Here is a 23707-nt window from a genome sequence, read left to right as displayed (position 1 = left end):
AAAGATCGTGATTTGATTTTCAAAACTATTCATTTTTTGTCTTTTATCCTGAATATTCAAGTTTATGGAATTCTTTCCGCTTTAAAATATTTTATTTAAAATGTACTACGAGAACACAAAAATCTGAGAATGCGTATTGCACAACATATTTGACGCGCAAAATAACTCGTAGCGAAAAAGAAAACTACAGTAATCCTTCAAATCACTACTGTAGCGCTTGTGTCGATTTACGAGATCTCGATTTTCGTATTAAAAGCGATGGAGCTTATTTCGAAAATTGGGCCCCGTAAATCGACACAAGCGCTACAGTAATCATTTAAAGGGTTACTGTAGTTTTCGCTACGACACATTTTGCGCGTCAAATATGTGCAATACGCATTCTCAGATTTTTGTGTTCTCGTAGTACATTTTAAATAAAATATTTTAAAGCGGAAAGAATTCCATAAACTTGAATATTCAGGATAAAAGACAAAAAATGAATAGTTTTGAAAATCAAATCACGATCTTTTTTGGTGATTTATGAATATACAAATTTTTCTTTTTTTTGCCTAAAAAATCTGGGTTTGGACAAAAAAAATATTAAAAAAGTAGTGAAATTGGTGAAAAAACCAACAAAAAAAAACGTTTTCCACCTAACATAAATACAAGAAAAATGAAATATACTCTTTGGGAAAAAAATATTTTTAAAAATTCTAAAATTCTGAAAAACCACAAATTAAAATGAACAAACCACGAAATATTGAAAAATTCAACTTTCGAAAATTTTCGTGATTTTAAAATTTGGATTTTTCAGAATTTGAGACTATTTTTGAATTTTTCGGAGCAATATTCCCCCTAAAATGTGTATTTTTTCTGATTTCTCGAATTTTCTTAAATATTATTTCAAAATTTGCAGGAAGCCTGGGACAACATGCACCAACAACTCCAAAAGCACAAATATCAAAAAGCCCTGAAAACAGTTCTAGAAAGCCAACATCGCCTGGCAGCAGTCATCAAAGAAACACTTGGACCACGAGAAAAAGAGAAAAAAGATCGAGAAAAGAAGGAAATCGAACGTATCGCATGCTATATTTATTATGCATGTGAAAGTGTTACTGAAGATGTGCTCAGGCTGACTGGAAATTATGTGAAAAATATTCGAAATAGTGAGCAAAAGATTACGATGGCTAATCTTGATGTGGCGATGAACGGGGATAAGGTACTGCTTTTTTTTGGAGAAAAATATAAAAAAAACCTATTCAGCAGAAAATTTGCTTCGAAAAAATAAAAATAAAAATAGTCTTGAATTCAGAAAAAACCAAAAAAATCGCAATTTTAGCTAAACACAATTTTGTTTTCGAAATCGAAAAACGAGAAAAAAATTTTTTTTTTGAAAACAAAACATTTTTCGCCGAAAAATACGAAGAAATAATAAATTTTTCGCCAAAAAACACAAAAAAGCGAAAAGAATAAACATTTTTCAGTTTATAACGTTATTTTAAAAAAAAACTTGCTTATTTTGACCAAAATTGCATTAAAAAAAATTCGAGTGTGATTTTTTGGAATTTATGTAAAATTTAATATTTTTCTATATTTTTCAATTTATCAGAATTTTCCGCTTTTTATCAATCTTTTTTTCGAAAAAAAAGCAACAAAAAAAAACACATTTTTCGCCAAAAACACGGCAAAATCTACAACCCTGACTGCTGCGACCAATCAGCGATTCGCTCCGCCCATTCTTCAACCAATCAGATGGAGTGGGCGGAGTTTGGTGGCGCTGATTGGTTGTGCAGTTTTCGTTGCGGTGGGAATTCAAAGTTAGCCAAAATTTTCACGATTTTCTTGTGTATTTTTTTCCGAATTTGAGACTATTTTGGTTATTTTGAAGCGAAAATTCAAAAAAAAAAAATCCCAGAAATTTCTGAAATTGACCTAAATTGACCTGAAAATCGATAATTAGACTTGTTTGCAAAGAAAAAAAAAAGGAAAATCTAATTAATATAGCCGTCGGCAATATTATTGCCGAAAAACGATATATTAATTGGGTTTTCTTTGTTTTTTTTCTGTTTTATAATTGGAAATATTATTTTTTCAGACTTTTTTCTGGAAAAAGGGTATAATTTTAAGATTAAATTATCGGTTTTTGGCCAATTTTGGCTAAATTTGTTTCAAATTCTCTTTTTTCATAAATTTCATCTCAAAATTATATTGCATATGTCCACTTCGTGCCAGGCTGTCCCATTACGGTTTGATCTACGAAAAATGCGGGAATTTTTTCCCAGAAAAAATGTGACGTTAGCACGCTCTTAACCATGCGAAATCAGTTGAGAACTCTGCGTCTCTTCTCCCGCATTTTTCGTAGATCAAACCGTAATGGGACAGCCTGACTCCACGTGTATCTGCACGTGGTCTCAAAGTGTCCCATTTTGGTTTGATCTCCGAAAAAGGCGGGACGTCACATTATTCCGAGGAAAAAATTCCCGCATTTTTTGTAGATCAAACCGTAATGGGACAGCCTGACTTGACTACGTGTATGTTACGGTGAAATATGAAATTTTTTTTTCAACTTATTTCAACTTTTGCCGAAAAATTTCCGTTATTCAATGTTTGCCAAACTGGAAATTAGAAAGCTCTCAAAAAATTTATTGAAAAAATTAAAAAAAAAAATTCAGGCCCTAATGGAGCTCCGAACAAAACTTCGAAACGAGGAGGAAGCCGAATCTCCCGGCGGTTTTGGTTTTCTATCGGAATTTGAGGAATTTGTTGCCGAAGAGACTGAAGAAAAGACCCTATCGAATAGTCAGACATATGAATCAGTAGCTGTTGATTTTTTGAGAGATGAGAGACGATTTATTCGTGAATTGAATAGGATTAATGTATTTCGACGGAGAATCGAATCGGTTGCGGCGACGGATGTTGATAAGGTTTTTAATGATTTTTCGAAAACAAAAAAAAACGAATTTTGGTCTTAAATCAGCCTGAATTTAACGAATATTGCTTTAAAAAATGTTTTTTTTTTATTTTTGCAACAAAAAAAATGGCGAAAAGTTAAAAACTTTGGCAAAATTTTGAAAAAAACTTGAAAAATTTTTTCTTCCAATTTTGCGAAAAAAAATGGCTGATCACAAAGCGAATACTAAAAAAAAAACGAAAAATTCTCCCAAAAACGGAAAAAAAGTCACGAAATTTTGTGATTTTTCCAATTTTGCAATAAAAAATGCTGATTTTTTTTTCTGAAAATTAAAAAAAATATGTCGATGAATTTAACAAAATTTCAGTTAATATAGCTGGAAAATTCAAAAATGTATTGAAAAGATAATTTATTTGCGCGGGAATTCAAAAATAATATGGTCGTTTTTCTGAAATTGAAAAAAATCGCAAAAAATTAAAAAAAAACATTTTCCGAAAATGGAAACGGAAAAAATTTGCCAAAAGGCCAAAAAAAGCGAAAAACGAAAAAAATTGAAACATTTTTTTGTAAATTTGAATTTTAAATATTTTGAACACGAAAATGTATATATTTAAAGTTTTTTCGAAAACAAGTGTAAAATTTCAAAATTCGAGTTTTTAGTCAGTTTCCAAGCGAAAAATATATTTTCCGAAAAACATTACATAAAAAAATAATCCCCACAAAAAATGTTGGTTTTTCGATTTTTTCTGAAAAATAGCTCAAAATTTCGGCTATTTTTCGTTTTTTTTTCAAATAAAATTATATATTTTCTTATTTTCTCGTAGTGAAAAAGAAAACTACAGTAATCCTGACTAAATGACTACTGTAGCTCTTGTGTCGATTTAAGGGCTCCATTTTTGAAATTAATTAAAATATAATATTTTTAAAAACCCCCTATCCGAAAATAAATGAATTTTAAAAAATCGAGCTCCATAAATCGACACAAGAGCTACAGTAGTCATTCAAAGGATTACTGTAGTTTTCTTTTTCGCTACGAGATATTTTGCGCGTCAAATATGTTGTGCAAGACGCATTCTCAGAATTTTGTGTTTCCGAAGTATCACTGCAACTTTTTCCTCACGAGGGACGAGGAAAAGTGGTTTCTAGGCCATGGCCGAGGGGCCGACAAGTTTCAGCGGCCATTTATCTTGCTTTGTTTTCCGCCTGTTTTCTTTCGTTTTTCACAGCTTTTTCCCGTTTTTTCTTAATAAAACTAATAAATAAATATTTTTTGCAGATGCTAAAACAATTTCCAAGTAAAAAAATCATGTATTCAGTGGGCAAGCAGCGGTGAAAGTGGGCAATGCAATATGATGGATTACGGGAATACAAAACCTAAACTTTTTCTGAAACATGATACATATGCTGCTTAAATGCTGAGACTACCTGATTTTCATAACGAGACCGCTGAAAAAGTTTTGAGATTTTCAAAATTCAACATTTTGTGCCAAAATCTCGACTTTTTCACCAAAAAAGTTGAATTTTGAAAATCTCAAAACTTTTTCAGCGGTCTCGTTATGAAAATCAGGTAGTTTCAGCATTTTTAAGCATATATACCATGTTTCAGAAAAAGTTTAGTTTTGGTATTCCCGTAATCCATCATATAACATAAACCACTTTCACCGCTACTTGCCGGCTGAATTCACAATTTTTTCATCTGGAAATTATTTTAGCATTAGCAAAAAATATTTATTTATCAGTTTTATTAAGAAAACACGGGAAAAATCGGTGAAAAACACAAGCAAACAGAGCAAGTAGAAAATGTCGTTAAATGCGGTGTATTGTGTGCAAACACCGATTTTTCGCATTTTTTCTCGGCCCTTGTTCGAAAAAAGTTGCAGTGAGTATGAAAAAAATTTGATAAAATCCTGAAAATTTCCGATTTTCTCCAAAAAACCTAAACTTTTTCCAGCAAATCGTGTGCAACCTGTTCGGAAATCTCACTGAGATCCACGATCTTGCTCTGAAAATCGAACGAACCCTCGAAGATGCCATCGAGCTCAGCGATACTCAATGTATTGGAATGGGAATTTGGGAGCACGGAGAAGCTTATGAATTCGATACCTATACATTCTATATAAGAAGAGATGGTGGAGAAATGAATGAGACACGACACGCGACATATGTGATTAATGATAATATTAAAGCATTGCTGGAAAGTGAACGATTCGCCTCGTTATTCCAATCGGGAGAACATTATTTGGGAAGCTCGTTGGATGGACAAAGTTTTCGATTAGCTGTACAATATGTGTTGCCTCAGTTGTTGCATATTCCCATTTTTCATATTTATCAGTATCATGAGTATATTACTGTAAGTTTTTCAGGTTTTTAGAGCTGAAACATCTTGAAAATTACATGAAAATATATTCAACAATTGTATATTTCATAAAAATTTTGACAAAAAATTAACTTCTTCAAAAGCACAAAAATTTTGAAAATTCCCAGTTTCCGCAAAAAAATTGTTAATTCTCAAAATTACATGAACAGAAAACCATTGCCGAAAATCTATTTTTATTGAATAATTTTCGCCCAGACACGAAATTCCGTTACCGTTACCGGGAATTTGCCGAAAATTTTCGGCAAATTGTGGTTTTGCACATTTTTTTTGGAAATTTTAGAATTTCAATTTTAATCGAGAAAAAATTGTACGCATCCTTTAAATGTTCCTACATCTATTTTGAAAAGTAAGCAAATTCTATGAAAATATCTGAAGAAAACGAGGAAAAAATTTCAAAAAGGCACAGTTTTAAGTGTTTCCGTTTTGGAATAAAAAATTTCCGGCAAACCGGCAAATCACCAATTTGCCGAATTTGAAAATTTCCGGCAAATCGGCATATTGGCGAAATAAAAAATTTCCGATAAAACGATAAACTGGCAAATTGCCGGAATTGAAAATTTCCGGCAAATCGGCAAATTTCGAAATCAAAAATTTCCGGCAAGTCGGCAACTTGCCCATTTGCCGGAATAAAAAAGTTCCGGCAAATTGGCAAACCGGCAATTTTCCGCACTAAATAAATTGCTTATTAATTTCCAGCGCCTCCACCAACTCAGTTCCAGTGAAGAAGATCGTCGTGATCTGAATGATTGTCGTTCAGCATTCGAACGTGTCGTTGGATGTGTATCCGATATGTCTCCTGAATTGAAAACTAAAATCACACAATTTCTGGATCAGCAGGCAAAAAGTGAAAAGATTTATAATGTGAAAAGACTGAATGAAATTCAATCGTCAATTGATGGATTTACCGGTAGTCCGATTGGAAAAACGTGCAATGAATTGGAAAAAGGTTTAAATTATTTCAATTTATTTTCGAGATGATAACTAAATAATAGTAATTTAGACGGTGATCTGGGAATGATTCGGCCATCTCTTCAATTTTCAAGTGAAATTACGAAGAATAAAAAGTGGAAAACGGAAAGGTTGGTTTATAAATATGAAATATTGGGAAATGTCCGAAATTTACAATATTTCTAATTTTCGATTAAAAAAAGATTTTACAGAAAAATTGAGAATTTTCGAATTTTTCTCAACATTAAAAAAAACCGTTTTCTCGCATGTTTGAAATAAAAATGTTACCGTTTTCTTTTCCGGAAAAATTTCGAAAAAATACAGTTTTTTTTCTAAATATCGGAAAAACGAAAAATTCCTAAAATTTTACAATTTTTTTGTCAAAATACCAAAAAAAAACCTTCAAATATCAATTTTTCTGGGAAAAGCCAGAAGGCCAAAAAAAAAAACCCAAAAAAAAAATCCTATTTTTAACGAAAAACAAAAAAAACATCAATTTTTTTTACCAAAATACAGAAAAAAAAGCCAAAATATATTTTTTTAATACCAAAAAAAAAATTTTTCTTTGTCAAAATACCAACAAAAAACTCAAAAAAATGAATGTTTTTGGCAAAATACCAAAAAAAATCAATTATTTTACAAAAGTTTTTAACACCAAAAAATCCGATTTTTACAAGATACAGAAATCAGTTTTTTACCAAAAGTGCCAAAATATATTTTTTGATAAAATACCGAAAAAACACCAAAAAAAATCACTTTTGTTGTCAAAATTCCAAAAAAAATCTATTAAAAAAAAACCCAAAAATTGAAAAAAAAATTACACCATTTTCCAGATTCGTCTACATCTTCGACCAAATGATAGTGCTCTGCAAACGACACCGGAATACACTAAAATTCAAAGATCGCCTAGCCGTTCATTCGATCGACGTCTTTGATATTCCAGATTCCGAAGTCACAAATTGCTTTAAAATCGAATCACACGACAAATCAAGCCTCCCCAAAATCTATCATTTTGTGTGTAAAAATCCCGAAGAAAAACGCCAATGGATGGCTGTTCTGGTGAAAGTGACGACGAAAAGCGTGCTCGACAGAATTCTAGACAATCACGAAAAGGAAGAGGCAAAGAGGATCCCACTTGTCGTGCCAGGACCCGATCAGTATCGATTTTCAGAGCCAGATACAGAGGATAACATTTCTTTCGAGGATTACACGTCGAGCAGTGGTATCCCTGTGATAAAGTGTGGAACTGTTCTGAAGCTGATTGAACGACTGACATATCATTCTTATACGGATAGCAAGTATATTCTGACATTTCTCATCTCATATCGGTCATTTTGTACTCCGAATGATTTGTTTAGTCTTCTTCTCGAACGATTTAATATTCCAACTCCTAAGAAGCTTCAACAACCGAAACAAGGTGGCGGTCCACTAGCTGGTCGTTATGATACTGTCCAATCTCATGGACTATCCGCAATTTCTAGTTCATCATGTATCAATCCACTCTGCGAGCAGAAATTCCGAAAAGAGTTCCAACAACCGATTCAGCTCCGAGTTTTGAGTGTCATCAATCAATGGGTCAAACTTCATTGGTACGATTTCCAGTGTGATCCTGTACTTCTAGATGCTCTTGAACTATTTCTGAATAGATGTTGTGATCCGAGGGAAGGGCTCAGTAAACAGCATAAGAAGTTTTGCAAGACGATATTGGCGTTGATTGAGAAACGAGTCAAGAATCCGCCGGGAATCATGCAACAGCCGAATGAGAATGGGGATAAGGGAGCCGCTGATGAGGGTCATGTTAATAGTGCATTTGTGTTTGGTGATGATCAACAACATCCGCCACAACATCAAGTGTATACTAATGAGAGTCCCAAGGAGACCAATCAGGTTTATCATTATCGAAAAAATACGATCGCACAATTTTCTCATAATTTATTGTTGATCTACCTTGTTGACTAGGCTCCTCCCCTTCCTTCGACAAGACAGCCACAACAAAATAACTACGGCAACAAGATTGTGGGCGGAGTCAAGTTCAACAGGTAGATCAAAATGAAATTATGAGAAATTTGTGCGATCGTATTTATTCGATAATAATTATTATTAATGTTGGAAAAAAATTCACCTGAAATTTTAAAAAAGGTGCTATAAAAATTAAAATTATTCAGAAAACCCACACAAAAAAATACCGAGACATCATGATGAGACACAACTTTTCAAATCGCGAAAAATGTTTTTTTAAATAATTTTTTTGGCTAAATTCCCATTAAAAGGAGAACTGCAGCCAGGGCTGTTGCCAAAAAAATTTTTTTTACCAAAAAAAAAATAATTTCTCCAAAAAACCACAAGAACGAAAATTTTTTGATTTTTTTCAGCTTTTTACAAAACATTAAAAAACATTTTTTTGTTCGAAAAAACCAAAAAAAAATCCATTTTTGCCAAAAAAAAAACGACTTCCCTGACTGCAACCAATCAGCGATTTGCTCCGCCCACTTTTGAACCAATCAGATGGAGTGGGCGGAGTTCGAAGATGCTGATTGGTGGGAGAATTCTCATTTTGGAGAGAATTTAGCCGAAATTGAAAAATAACATTTTTAAAAATTGAATTTTTCTTTTGTCTTTTGTGGTTTTTTAAAAAGAATTTGGCAAATTTTTTTGAAGTAGCCTTAAAAATTTGTAATTTTTAAGAAAATAATTGTATTCAAAAACGAAAATTTCGTATATTACATTTGGCTATATTTAAAGTTTACCACTAATTTTTCAGCCGAAAAAAGTGAGAAAAATTATTTTGTTGTTAAAAAAAAACAATATTTTCCACTAACTTTTCGGTATGACCCGACATCTCCCGGGATTTTTTTTGTAAAAAAACCGAAAAGTAGAAAAATGTACGGGAAAAAAAGAGGATTTCATAGATAGATTATCAAAAATGGGTTAATTTTTTGTTTTCAAAAAGAAGTAGTTTATTTTAAAAAAATAGAAGAATAACCGGAAATTATTGAAAAAATGCATTTATTTCGAAAAACCGAAAAACAAGTTTATTTTTAAAAATTTGCAAAATTTGTATTTTTCAACTACTAAAACCGAAAAAGTTCCTACCTTTTTATGTGATTGTTTTTGAAAAAAAAAATCAAAAATTTCAGGTTCTCTGGCACACTGCTCAAAAAGGAGACGTCGATCATTACGATCTGCTCACACTGCATCCAATCGAAATTGGAAGACAGGTACTCCTAGAAGGCTATAACTTTGATATATTTCCAAAAAAATTCCAGTTAACTCTGCTTCACTCCGACTTGTACCGAGCTATTCAGCCGATTGAGCTCGTCGAAGCCGCGTGGACGAAAGCTGAGAAATGGAGGAAAAGTCCGCAGTTGTTGAGATTAACCGATCATTCTACACTGGTAATTTTTTTTCTGAAAAAATTCAATTTTCCCACAAAATATGCTTGACTTTTTAGACGACCGAAAAAAAAATTGTCATCGAATTTTTTGGTGTTTTTCGAAAAAAATTGAAAAATCGGAAAATGGAAATTTTCGATTTTCCTAAAAATCAAAAAAAAAAACGGAAAAAAATTTCTAGAAAATTAACAGAAAATTGTAATATTTTATAACGTTTTGTTCAAACTGATGGGGAAATTTTCTGTTAAAAAAATGAACAAAATTTTAAGCTATTTTTAAAAAATCGAAAAATTTTATAAAATATTTGGAAAAAAAAACAGCAATAAATCAATTTTTCTGGAATATAGAAAATTCAAAAAAAAAATTGTTTTTTACAAAAAAAAATTTTTTTCAAAAAATTGGTGAACCAAGTTTTCGATTTTTCGGTGAAAATCAAAAAATCGATAAAATAATTTTAGAAAATGACAAAAAAATGCAGTATTTTATGAAACTTCACAAGACCCACTTAAAAAAAAATCAATTTTTTGTATTTTTTAGTCCGAAAAAACAAAAAAAAACCAATTTTGGCAACATAAACCAAAAAAAAATTGATTTCTACAAAATCAATTTTTTGTTTTTTTTTAGTCCGAAAAAACAAAAAAAAAACCAATTTTGGCAACATAAACCAAAAAAAAATTTGCACGCATTTGTTTTGAAAAGGTACTGTAGTGGTACTGTAGGAGTACTACAGGTTTACGGTAGGGTTACTGTAGTTTGGAAAAATTTGAATTTTCAGCTTTTGACGAGGTATTGAGCTGGGAGTTGGTGAGGGGATAGTGTCAAGAGCATATCTAACGAAATTTGGTAAAAAGTGAATTTTATTGCCGATTTTCTGAAGTTTTTTAACGAAAATTGTCGTTTTTCGATTTCCCTGAAAAACATCGAAAAATCGACATAGACTAAATATCAAAAAACAATAATTTTTGTTTTGATTTTGGACACAAAAAAACCAATAATTACAAACAAGAGTGTCATTTTTCGATTTTTCGATTCTCTGGAAAATCGAAAAATCGAAAAATCGAATAAAAAATGTTCAGAAAATTAACCATAAAATATGATTTTTTTTAAATCTAATTTTGTTTATATTGATAAGAAAAAACAATTTCTTCTAAAAAGAAAAATAATGGCCAAAATATTGAGCTAATTTTTGAAAAATCGATTTTTTTTGATTTTCCAGAAAATCGAACGAACGAAAATTGTTCTCTTTTCGATTTTGAAAAGAATCAAAACTTCGGGAAATTTTTTTTTGTATTTTGGTCTCAAAAAACACAGAAAAAACCAAAGTTATATAAAAGCGAAATTTTTTTAAAAACGATTTTCGTTTTTTAATTTTAGATTTTTAGATTTTCCAAGAAATGGCTTGAAATTTCAGTCAGTTTTTTTTTCCTTTTTTAGCAATTTTTTTGACTATCCCTGAAAACACCGAGACCGGTCCGAAATGTGTCCAAAAAAATAATAAAAACCATTTCGCCAACAAAAACCAAAAAAAAAAAAAAACGACAACCCAGCAATAATTGTTCTAAAAACTCGATTATTTCAGTTAACCTACTGGGTATCCCGATCAATAGTGGAAACGGAATCCCTCGAAGAACGTATGGCAATGTTCAACAGAGTACTTGAAGTGATGTCAGTATTCGAAGAACTTCATAATTTCACGGGTCTAGTCGCCTTCTACTCTGCACTCAATTCTTCGTGTATTTTCCGATTAAAATGGTGTTGGGATGGGTTGGATAACGAGAAGAAGAAGTGTTTCGATCGATTCAATACACTTTGTGAACGGCGTTGGCAAGAAATGCAGAAACGTCTCAGTTCGATTAATCCCCCGTGTATTCCGTTCTTCGGTCATTATCTTTCCAATATTTATTTTTTGGAGCAAGGTAACAGCACATTTGTCAACAAGTCACCACCACATGGTGCTGCCGGTGCACAAAAACAGCAGAAGGACGATTTGAAGGCATCGGTAAGTGGAGAGGAGAAGGCAGGTGTGCCTCTTTTTGAGTTTCCGGACCAGAAAATGAAGGAAAAACAACAGAAAAAACATCTGCTCATTAACAATTTGAGATCATAAGAATAATTCCGGGAGGTTTAAAAAAATTCAAAAAAATCTGAATTCAGTCAAAAACGTTTTTCTCAAAAAAAAATCTGAAATTTCTTTAAAATTGTCAAGCAGAAAATTTTTTTCGCAAAAATTGGAACCAGAAAAAAATTACAATCAACACTTTTTTTTTCGAAAAAATATGATATTTGTAAAAATTTTCATTTTGACAGTGTTTTCATTTTTTCAACAATTTTTTTTCGCGAAAAAATCTGAAATTTAAAAGTTTCCAATCAAATTTTTTTTTGCTGAAAAAATCTAAAATTATTTTTAAAAAATCAATTAAAGATATTTTTCAAAAAAAAATTTTCAAAAATTTTTAAAAATATTTTTCAATCAAATTGTTTTTGTTCACAAATACCACAATTTTTTTTTAAATTGCTAGTCAAAAATTAAAAAAAAAAAAGAAAAATTTTCAAAAATCTTTAATCTCATTTTTCTAAAATTTCAATCAAAATTTTCAATTGAAACATTTTTAAAATCTCAAGTTTGAATTTTTTCAATTAAACTTTTTTTTAAATAAAAAATCTGATTTTGAAAACTTTCAATTGAAATATTAAAGAAAAACAAACAAAAAAAAGGTATAATGTTGACATAGATTCACATAAATTTAATTTAGAACTCCAATATAATATTTTTATAAATATTTTAATTTTTGGAAAAATTTAATAAATCTAAGTAAAATCCTTTTTCTGCACAGGATCCCGAGAATTCAAACAAGCAATTCAAGCAACTGGTATCATTTCTGAAGTTGCGGAAAATTTCGAATGTGATCCGTGAGATCCAGATCTTCCAGGATCAACGGTACTCGCTGACGTTGGAGCCGACGATTCGAGTTAGTTGAAATTACAGATTTTTGGAAAAAAGGGATTAACTATTTGGAAAATCTCTAGAAATTTGCAAGATTATCACTGACTTATTCGTATGGGTCTCGCCACGAGAAAGACATGTGCTATAGCTTTTTCGAGGCCCCATAGAAAGGGAATTTGCGGTAAAGGGATCCACGAGTTTTTTTTCTCGATAAAAACGAATATAGCTGCTTTCAATTTTAAAAATGAAGACAAATAGGCATTTGACTAATTCTGTACGCCTTTCAGTACAAATTCCAGAAAATTAATTTTTTCAATTTCGGAAATTTGACGCTTAATCTTTTGCATTTCTGGCTCATTTCTCGCTCTTCACCCCCTCCCTGGATTCTCTTGTCACTTGTCACCCGGAATTTCACAGAAAGAAGAAGAATATTGCTTGTGAAACAACCCTTCCTCCACTTTCCCATTGCGCGCAGCCAGCCACCCGCCAATTTTAATGATACTTTGTTCGTGATGGGCGGTCTTGCAATCTTGCCGCCCTCCCCAGTTTCCGGTGCCATTTCTAACACCACCCTCAATTGTGCCATTGATCTCGAATATTCATTGTGAGGAGAAATTAGGTGGACGTTTCTTTTCTCACTGATACTCTATTACTGGAACACGAAATTCGGAGAATGCGTACTGCGCAACATATTTGACGCGCAAAATCACTAGGTACAGTACCCCACAGTACTACAACAGTACCCCACAGTAGTACTACAGTGCGGGAATTTTTCGTCCTGAAAATTTGACGTCAGCACGTTCTTAGCCATGCGAAATTACTTGAGAACTCTGAGTCTCTAATTCCTGCGATTATCGTAGATCAACGTAGATCAAACCGACGTGTGGATACTCTGACACCACGATCAGATATCTCGTAGCGAAAACTACAGTAATTCCTCAAATGACTACTGTAGCGCCTTTCCTCGATTTTCCATTTTCATTCGTTTTTTCGTAATATTTTAGTGTTCCCTGTAATGTTTGAGTATCGTTTTTTTTCTGATCTACCTGCACGTTATTCTCCGACTTCCGGCCTAGTTGTTTATTTTCTTCCAGTTTTTTTTTTGCTTCGTGACTCATGCGGAACGTGTTTTTTCCAGAATACTAGCCACCACATATTTCGTTATTGTGCTGGTTTTTGCAGGATACTTGGTTTAATCTAGACTATTGTTTTCCGATTTGTTTGCAAAAAAAACGAGACGTAGAGATTTTATACAAATTAAAAATTCGCAGGATAATTACATTGTATACTCAAAATTTGAGGGTGATTTCAAAAAAAGTTAGTTTCCAGCCGCTGACAAGTCAAATTTCAAATTTTAACTAAGTTTAGGCCATTTTTTGAGCCGCCATAACTTTTTTTTTGAGAAGTTTTCAAGAAGTTTCATTATGAAATTCGGTGTTTTCAGACAATGTTGAGTCTAATAAAACAATTAAAAATTCGACTACACCATCTTTAAAGTACCCCTCTATCGCTAATTTTTTTGGAGTGACCTAGTTTAAACGTCATCATTCAAATGGCATAGGTTTCCTCCGGAATGTTTTAAGTCTGCGAAAAAGTTTAAATACTTACTTTGGAATGCTCTATAAATACCGAGCTCCTCTAAAGATTCAAGTTGCAATACGTATTTCAAGCTGCTCGGAAGTAATCTCCTTCCGTGTCCTGCCTCACCCTGAGACACCAATTGAACTCCCAACTGACCACTTCGTCTCTCGGAGACGTTTTTGTTTTCAAAACTACCACCACCACCACTCGTCGACTTTTTTTTTACTGGACAAGTGTTGAAAAGTGTGTCATACTCCTGGGAGCTACCGTACACACGTTTTCTGACCTCGAAACTCGAAACAAGTTTTCTTGAGATTTTCTAATAGGTTCGAATTCAACTAGTCGAGTTTAATTTTTGACCGTTGTGACGTTTTTGTTTTTTTTTTGTCGACCAATGATTTGAGAAACCCAACAATATAATTGGTTGTTAATTCTCATAATTCTAGTGTTTGGCCCGCGGGATTAGACACGGATGTTTAAACACATGGATTTCTTTTTTTGAGAATTTTTCATTCGAAATGCTCACGTGGTGTCAGGCTGTCCCATTACGGTTTGATCTACAAAAAATGCGGGAATTTTTTGCCCGAAAAAATGTTTTGCCCGAAAAAAATGTGACGTCAGCACGTTCTTAACCATGCGAATACCGCTTGAAAACTCTGCGTCTCAACTCCCGCATTTTTTGTAGATCTACGTAGATCAATCCAAAATGAGACAATCTGACACCACGTGAATGCTCTCGAATATTCGAAATTTCTATTAATTCTACCTCAATTCATCTTCCAAGAATGTATCATTAAGTTTTTTCTATTGAACTTTGAGGCCTTGCTTTTTTGAACCTAAAATGGCCCAAAACTACCAAATTTCCGAAAAGAAACGTGCTGAAATTTTCTTAAAAGAAAGCTATGACTGCTCAAAGCTTTGGAAAAAACGGCCCACTTTTTGCTAGAATCTCAAATTATGTCAAAATAAAAAAATGTCAAAAGCTGAGATTTTAGCTGAAATTAGGTATTTTCCCAAAAAAAAAAACAACTGGTGGTTTTGGATCTTGAATTTCCGGCAAATTGGCAAATCGGTAAATTGCCGGAATTGAAAATTTCCGGCAAATTGGCAAATCGGTAAATGGCCGGAATTGAAAATTTCCGGCAAATTGGCAATTCGGTAAATTGCCGGAATTGAAAATTTCCGGCAATAACCCGAAAAAGGATATTTTTGCCACTGTTTTGAGGAGCCTAACAAAGAAAGAAAAGTTCTCGTGTTTCTCTGCGTTTGACACGGATAAATTTTTCGTTCGAAATATTCTCGAAAGTTTGAATTTTTGGATTAATGCGAAATTAATTCATTTACCATAAAAAGCTGATTCCCTCAAGAATGTATCTTTCCATTTTTTCCACAAAAGTCCACTAGCGATTGATAAAATAATTTTCATTCAAAAATCTAAACGAGATTCCCATGCCCGCCAGATCCATGTTGCGTCCCATTTGGAGCCCCCCGTCTGTTCGGTCATAACTCATTCTCCGATGCTCTTGCCACCTCTCCTTCCACCATTTTTGTGACAGTTGGCTAACTGCACGTGGTGTCAGGCTGTCCTATTTCGGTTTGATCTACTTAGATCTACAAAAATGCGGGAGTAGAGACGAAGAGTTTTCAACTGATTTCGCATGGCTGAAAACGTGCTGACGTCACATTTTTTGAGTAAAAAATCCCGCATTTTTTGTAGGTCAAACCGTGATGGGAGAGCCTGAGACCGCGAGTAACCGTTTTTTCCTCGTAATTGCGGAAAAATAACACTTACAACACAACAAAGAGACAACTATGCTCAGGCGGTAACATGAAATAATATGTTGCTTTGTTTGTTGTTGTACATATGCATAATTGCGTGTATTTTCCGTTTTTTTTTTTTGGAACCTTTTTGGCTCATTTCCGTACCGCCTTCCTTCCCACCGCGTCACTCAACTCTGACACCACAATATTTTCGATTGACGTCGGTCGTGAGATCTGAAATTGATTTGGTTAGAGTAACCTAATAAGTCTCGTTTCTTTTTTTTTCGTCGTATATTTTAGTGTTTTCCTCTTTTTTGGCTAAATGAAATATGGCTGATTTTAGATTTTTTTTTTCTGATTTTGCTATTATCCAGACGTTAAATATTGTGATCCTGCGCTTTGCTCTATGCAAAACGGTGTGCTCCTTTGAAGAGTACTGTAATTACAAACTTTCGTTGTTGCTGCGGAATTTCAATTAATTGATGTTTAATAGTTTCTCTATTAAAGGTTGAGTACCGAAATCTGAGACTTTCCATTTTTAGACCTAAAATAAGCCAAAACTTTCGAATTTTGTGACATGACGTTTTGAAAATTTCTCAAAAAAAGCTATGGCGATTCAAAGTTCTGCAAACAAAGACTCATTTTCAGCTAAAATCGAAATTTTTGCATCTTCTCGGTGTCGCAACATCTGGAACTCAATTTTCATTTAATTATCACTTTTTAATAAGTATTGTGATATTTTTTTCGTTGATTCAAGTACATTTTCAGTCAAAAAGTTACAACTTTTATTTGTGTCCACTGACCGAAAATGCATTCAAATCAACGAATAACCTATCACAATACTTATTAAAAAGTGATAATTAAATAAAAAATTGAGTTCCAGACGCTGCAACAACGAGAAGATAACAAAAATTTCGATTTTAGCTAAAATTGAGTCTTTTTTCCAGAACTTTGAATCGCCATAACTTTTTTTTTTTGAGAAATTTCCTAAACGTCTCGTTACGAAATTCGGTAGTTTTGGCTCATTTTAGGTCTGAAAATAGAAAGCCGCAGATTTCGGTACTCAACCTTTAATAGAGAAACTATTAAACATCAATTAATTGAAATTCCGCAGCAACGACGAAAGTTTGTAAATACAGTACTATTTAAAGGCGCACACCTTTTTGCATTCAACTAAATTCTGCCGTGTCGAGACGAGATACCGTATCTTTGACGTAATGATTGCAATATCTTGCGTCTGGGTAATAGTTTTCATACTTTTTTTCTTTTTTTTTCAACTTTTTCCTAAGATTCTATTGTGTCAAACATGCAACACAAAGGAGCAGAGTGACAAAAACAAAAACCGTTTTTCATTGATTCCTCCTCCTCTTCCTCCTCTTATTATAAATTGAGGGGATTTCGTCGCAACCAGATTGTTTCGGTTCATCCGCGTAGGCGTCCCCCCACCGTTATAATGTTATGCGTCTCGTTGGTGTAGGCGGTAGAGACACACAGAGGTGATGGACCCCCGGCATCGAAAGGTATTTATCGCTGGTTTTATTATCTCACACCTTTTTTTTCCGAAATCCAGTGTGGCTAGGGTTTTTAGAAAGTATAATAATTTTGTGAAATTATAATTGGCAAATTTTTTTTCCACAAATTCGGCAAATTAGCAAATTGTCGGTTTGCTGATTTGCCGGAAATTTTCATTTTTGGCTATTTGATAATCTGCCGATTTGCCGGAAATTTTCATTTTAGGCAAATTGCCAATTTGCTCATTTGCCGGATATCAGATTTTCCGGAAATGTTTTGAGGGATTTTTTATAAGACGGGAACATTTAAAACTGCCTTCTTTGACATTTTTTTCCCGTTTTTTCCGTAGATATTTTTATAGAATTTGCTTACTTTTCAAAAAAAGATGTAGGAACATTCATAGGATGGATGCGTACAATTTTGCCGATGGAAATTCTGAAATTTCCAAAAAAAAACTGTGCAGGACCTCAATTTGCCGGAAATTTTGAATTCCGGCAATTTGCCGATTTGCCGGAAATTTCAATTCCGGCAATTTTACAATTTGCCGATTTGCCGGAAAAAATCGTTTGCGGCCTTCCTCTGAATTGCGTCTTTTTTCCTGTAGAAATAGCTTGATTTTGAACGAATTAGCTATAAATATACATAGTTTCCTTGAAATTTGTACTTAAAAAATTAGCACTTACAATTTTACAAAATGTCATATTGCACCATGTTGCTCTAACATTATTAACTGAAAATTAGTGTCAATCTATAGAAAATCACTTGATTTAACTGAAAATAACATTAATTTATGCTGAAACATTTGATAAAATGCTCAAAAATGGCCTGAAAATTTATATTTCGATAATCTGAGATTGACAACTTCAGGGCAATTTCGAGCAATTTCTCAAAATTTTGAGCTGAATTAATGTTATTTTCAGATAATACAAGTGATTTTCTATAGTTTTACACTAATTTTAGTGAAAAATGTTATAACAACATGGTGCATCAGACCATTTTTAGGAATTGCCGAACATATACTAATCACTCTAATCTCTGCGGGAGAAGCACTAGTTTGCAGAATTTCTGAATAAATTTTGATTTTCTAATCATCGACCGGATTTTAAGTTTCTTCTTGTTTCTACGTTTTTTTATTTTGAAAAACACAATCTACTAGCCTATTCATAAAGTTTTTTTTTCGCCATCATAAAATCTAATCGTTTCTCTGTTTTTTACCTCTTATTTTCTATTTTTTTTCACCCCATTTTCTGCGTTTTTCCAAGAACGCCTGAAAAATCTAATAATGGAATTTTTTTCCTTATTTTTCATCTAGAGCAGTATATCGAATCCATTACTACTGGGCACCTCGATTTATGATTGATTTATAGTGAGTGATTTGATTTTTCTAGTGGTCCATTTGTCTGGGTTCTCTCAATTTTCGATTGTCTCTATGCTCCCTAATAACTTTTTGATGGAGTGAAGGCCCCTGACCACCACCACCACCACCGCACGTGCTGGGTCCCACCACGATTTTTGATGAAGATTTATTCATTGAATACACAGAGATTTTTTTCAATTCAGACGGTTCTACAAAATTATCTATTGCACCATGTTGTTCACGTGGTGTCAAAGTGTCCCATTTTGGTTTGATCTTCGAAAAATGCGGGAGAAGAGACGCAGACTTTTCAACTGATTTCTCATGGTTAAGAGCGTGCTGACGTCACATTTTCCTGGTGTGAAAATTCCCGCATTTTTTTTAGATCAAACCGCAATGGGGCAACCTGACTCCACATGGTTGAAATTTTACATTTTAAGAAATCGTAAATCTCAAACAATTTCCTTTTTTCTCTACATTACCCCCCAGGAGTTTTGTTTTCAAACAAAAATCTCTTGGTAATCTACTATTTGACAGAAAGCCGCGATTAACATAGATCACATCACATCGTTGTTTACAAACATCATGATTGCTCATGGAGCTCAGAGATGACTAGATCAATGACCCTGTAACTTTTTGGACTTTTGCCAGATTAAACATCCACTGTAATAACAACAACAACAACGACTCATTGCACTTTTTCCCTGTACCTCTTCCGTTTTGTTCCCGCTGTTTTTTCTCGTGCTCTCGCAGAATTGAATATCATCAACTTTCAGTGTTATGTTTCTGGTACGAGTGCGTCGGCGATTACAACGTGCTCGCCACGTCTACAGTTTCTCACGACGTGATTCCGATCGACAGCCTCTCATCGAAGCACCACCACCTTCGACACCGTGTCCTCCGCCACCCACTTGTGCTCCAAAAAAGGCGAAATGTGTGAAAAGACGGCTGGTGCCACGTAGCACTAGGACAACAGTCAGTGTCAATAGGATATTGGCGAGGATGAAGATTTTGGTATGGAAATTCATTTGAAGAACTTCTCAAAAAAGTTTCGACAAAAATGGCCAAATTTCAGCTAAAACCTCAAATTTTGGCCGCTTTTCCGTTTCGCAGTGGTTTTCGTTAAGGTATATTTAAAGCCATTCGGTGATTAAAAATGTCAAAAATTGGCCACCAAAAAAATGGCTTTAAATTTACTTTCAAAATGTGCAATAAAGGATGGTACCCCAAAAAAGTGGCCAAAATTGAAGATTTTAGCTAAAATTAAGTATTTTGTGAAATCAAATTCTAGAAACATAAACTTTGATCTCCATGTGACTCATAAATCGAAAAGTTGTGACGTCTGGTCGATTACTTCTTCCATTTTCGGCTTTTCGAAGGATAAGGAATTACTGAATGCTTTTTGAGGCGTTAACTAATAGCTAGAAATATATATATATATATATATATGATGCATACATATTAAACCGCTATTAGGAGAAACGGTGATAAGTGAGAGCAACTTGGTTTCCTTCCGGTGAATGATATCATTTCTGTTGAATATCTGAATATCTAAAATGACCATTGCCCTCTATGCCCTAGTAGTTGCACGTGGTGTCCCATTACGGTTTGATCTGCAAAAAATGCGGGAAATTTTTTGCCCAAAAAATGTGACGTCAGCACGTTCTTAACCATGCGAAATCAGTTGAGAACTCTCCCGCATTTTTGTAGATCAACGTAGATCAAACCGAAACGGGACACTCTGACATCACGTGTAGTTGGACTAGGAGTCAAGCTGAGATTGATGGATGTTGGGAATTTCCTTTTTAGCCAGTGTACCAGTGATGGATTTGGGAACATCGTACAGTCAAAATGTATTACATGAACACTAAATTCTGGGAATGCGTATTACGCAACATATTTGACGCGCAAAATATTTCGTAGCGAAAACTTGAATGACTACTGTAACGCTTGTGTCGATTTACGGGGCTCGATTTTCGAAATGATTTCTTTTCGAATTATGATAGCGATATTACATTTTCGTTCGTTTCTTCGTTTTCCCCATTTTATTACGAAAAGCAAAGAAATACCGAATATCGCTATCACAAGTAATACGCATTCCCAGAATTTAGTGTTCCCGTAATATTCACTTTTTTTTGTAAATCAGAGTGCCTTGTGATTTCTAGACCCTTTTGCACTTTCTCCCCCTCTGCAGCATAGAGACAGCTGAAGCAATTTTTTGCGAGTCTTCTGCTCTGTTCCTAGATGAATGGAGCACATGGTGAGAGCATCTAGCACAAAGTGTCACAAAGTACATATCGGATTATGAATGGATAAAAAAAAAGAGTGAAGGAGGCCGCCGGTTTGCTATCCGATACGTTCGGGGAAATGAGCTCAAATATTCGCCACATTCCTGAGATTTGCGATGTTCGATTGATGTAGAGCAATGTAGATCCATGATTTTCCGCGATTCAAAACTTCTCTGAATGAATCGTCCTTCCGATCTTGAACAGGAACTTTAGAATTTCACGGAGTATTCCTTGGATTCGAGGTTTCGCCTTGAAGCTTGTGTATTGAACCCTTAGGCTTCTTTAACCAGTCATCAGTTGCAATATCAGATGCACTTTGTCTAGCGTGTGTGTGTGCACGAAAGCGTGTTTTCACGACACAGCCGGCTATATTTAATCTTGCTTTTGCTTCTTCTCATTGGATTCTTGCTCGAAAAGGACACACACAACAACACGTTGAAACTCTCTCTCTCTCCGTGACTCACATGACAAATCTCAACATGCCTGCGCCTCTTGCTCAGTGAGCCGCGACGACAAGTGATAACTCCGCCAGGCACTGACCCACACATCCATCCATATCTGAACCGAAAGGGCGCGTAGATATTTGGAATTACTACGGTCGACGAGCTTCAAGGTTTTAATTGAGGCTGACATCGCGACACGGAGCGCAGAGTATGAGCATGTTAGCTGCAACAAGAACCGAGACTCTCGTCTCCCTCCTCGCGCCACCGAATCTTCTCCTCTCTCTCGGAAACCCCGCCTACCATTCTTTGCGGGACGAGGGAGGGAGGATGAATGAGGCCCGGGGAGACACGAAATGAGTCATTTGTGATTTTGAAGAAGAACACACACACACACTGGAGCAGCAGCAGCAGCCCCATGGAACCTCCACCATTCCCACCCTACTTGACTGATCCGCCAGAAGAGCCGATCTACAAGTCTTTTTATTTCAATCAACCGAATCAGCAAACAATGTCCTGGCAGCCGACGACGAAGGATGTTCTGATCATGTTAGAGCCGAGACGGTTTTCATGTGCAATCGTAGAATCTACTTCTATCATTCCTAGTACTGTACCTCTACCGACAAAGATGAAACCTCTACCAAAAAGAATGAAATCCCTTTCAAAAACAATACGACGTCCTGTAACGTGTCTTCAAAGAAGTGTCAGGCGCATTTCACAGGTATGAACTTGGCATTCTGTAGCTTCCTATCATTCCACTGCCTTGCTACTAGGCTGTAAACAAAATACCAGATGGTGTGGTAGTCGTCCCCCCGTCTTCCTAGAAGGCGGAGTCGGACCCTCTTAAATAGGTGTCAACGTGCTGTCCTGTGCACATTAATAAGGTAACCTACCCCGTTTGCACCCACTCCTTCATACATCATTACCTACCATACTTGGTACATAGACAGTGTGTCTTAATACTTAATACCTTTCCAACTTCCAACTATTCCCATTTTTGTGTACTTTTGGCGGCATTTCTAAGGAACAAAAATGCTTCTCGCAAGACAAACACGGGTATGTTTATCTTATTTCCTGGAAAATGACTGAAAACTGGTAGTAATAGTAGTTTTCCAAAACTTGGCAAAATGCCAGTTGTACAGTTGCAAAAAGTTTGTTATTTGTTATTCGCCGTTCGTTGGAAGCATAGTGTATTTACACAAGATGGACACTTGATAATATTCGCAAACAGTGCTAGAGAACTTCCCTTTGCATATATATATATATATATATATATGTATATATATATATATATATATGTATATATGTATATATGTATATATGTATATATATATAGTTTAAGATATGCACTGACGTCATAGAGTTATAATTAGAACTACTGCGATATAATTACTTACCGTCTGTCATGTAGAACAGTTAGAGATGGCCATTTCTTTAATTGTCTCTCGTCTGTTCAATCAAAATTTGTGACAGTCTGAGCGGCATATTTGTCTCCCTCTCTCTTCCAGTCAATGTTCAGTTCACACCTGGCTAGTGGTGTCAAACGTGATGTAATAGGGCATTATGAGACCACACTATTATTGTTTCAATGAGGAGAAGATGCGCGCAGGTGTGTAGAGGATTGTGTAATTCTTTAAATTGGTATGGAATAACACGACGCAATATGGGGGAGGGGGTTCAGATGGTTTTTGTGGCTTAGCTTCAAATTTTGAAAAATTATTTTAAAAAAATTTAGCTGCGCCAGAGAAGGTCCAGCCGAGTTATGGCGTCTCAAAGAATCCAAAATTAGAAAAAAAAAATTTTGAAAATGATTCAAAAAGTAAGAAACATATGTCACATTTCGTGAGCTACATGTCTTGAGCAAGATTCAAGGATTTTTTGAGAATTGTGTGCTCAAACTTGTATGATATATGAATTTCTACCTTTTACACAATTTACAAAAGTTTATATCAACTTTTAGAAGTAAAATTTCGGAAATTAATAAAAACGTGTTTTAGACACATTCAGGGGTGCATCGAATTTTCGGCAATTTTACCCGAATTGCCGGAATTATGATTTTGGGAATTTTTTGTAAATTTAGTTGCCTAAACATGCATTTTATCTTAAAAGTTCAAAATTTTGTAAAACCTTGAAGTCTTGAACATTTTCCGCTGAAAAAGACTGATCGAATACTCAAAGGCAACGTCAAATTATTTTAATTTTCAAAATATAATTAGGCTA

At 34.2% G+C, this 23707-nt stretch overlaps 1 protein-coding gene and 1 non-coding gene across 3 annotated transcripts in view; one reads left to right on the top strand and one right to left on the bottom strand.

The window, feature by feature from the left end:
- Positions 1 to 23707, top strand: part of sos-1 (Son of sevenless homolog) — a gene marked incomplete at its 5' end in the record, with an annotated part of 32348 nt that overhangs the window by 524 nt on the left and 8117 nt on the right. For both annotated transcript variants that reach the window (NM_071834.5, NM_001373020.3), the window contains 10 exons: positions 896 to 1198; positions 2652 to 2903; positions 4842 to 5240; positions 5964 to 6213; positions 6268 to 6346; positions 7049 to 8102; positions 9353 to 9433; positions 9482 to 9610; positions 11187 to 11606; positions 12442 to 12576. In NM_071834.5, the coding sequence (NP_504235.2) occupies positions 896 to 1198; positions 2652 to 2903; positions 4842 to 5240; positions 5964 to 6213; positions 6268 to 6346; positions 7049 to 8102; positions 9353 to 9433; positions 9482 to 9610; positions 11187 to 11606; positions 12442 to 12576 (3102 nt within the window). The remainder of the gene's footprint in view (positions 1 to 895; positions 1199 to 2651; positions 2904 to 4841; positions 5241 to 5963; positions 6214 to 6267; positions 6347 to 7048; positions 8103 to 9352; positions 9434 to 9481; positions 9611 to 11186; positions 11607 to 12441; positions 12577 to 23707) is intronic.
- On the bottom strand, positions 22737 to 22807 carry T28F12.4. The gene has a single exon (NR_068702.1). It is a non-coding gene; the product is annotated as an Unclassified non-coding RNA T28F12.4 (non-coding RNA).

The sequence above is a fragment of the Caenorhabditis elegans genome, chromosome V (genome assembly GCF_000002985.6).
Source record: "Caenorhabditis elegans chromosome V".
Lineage (NCBI taxonomy): Eukaryota > Metazoa > Nematoda > Chromadorea > Rhabditida > Rhabditidae > Caenorhabditis > Caenorhabditis elegans.
The sequence above is the reverse complement of the archived record's forward strand: the minus strand, read 5'-3'. Positions and strand labels throughout refer to the sequence as shown.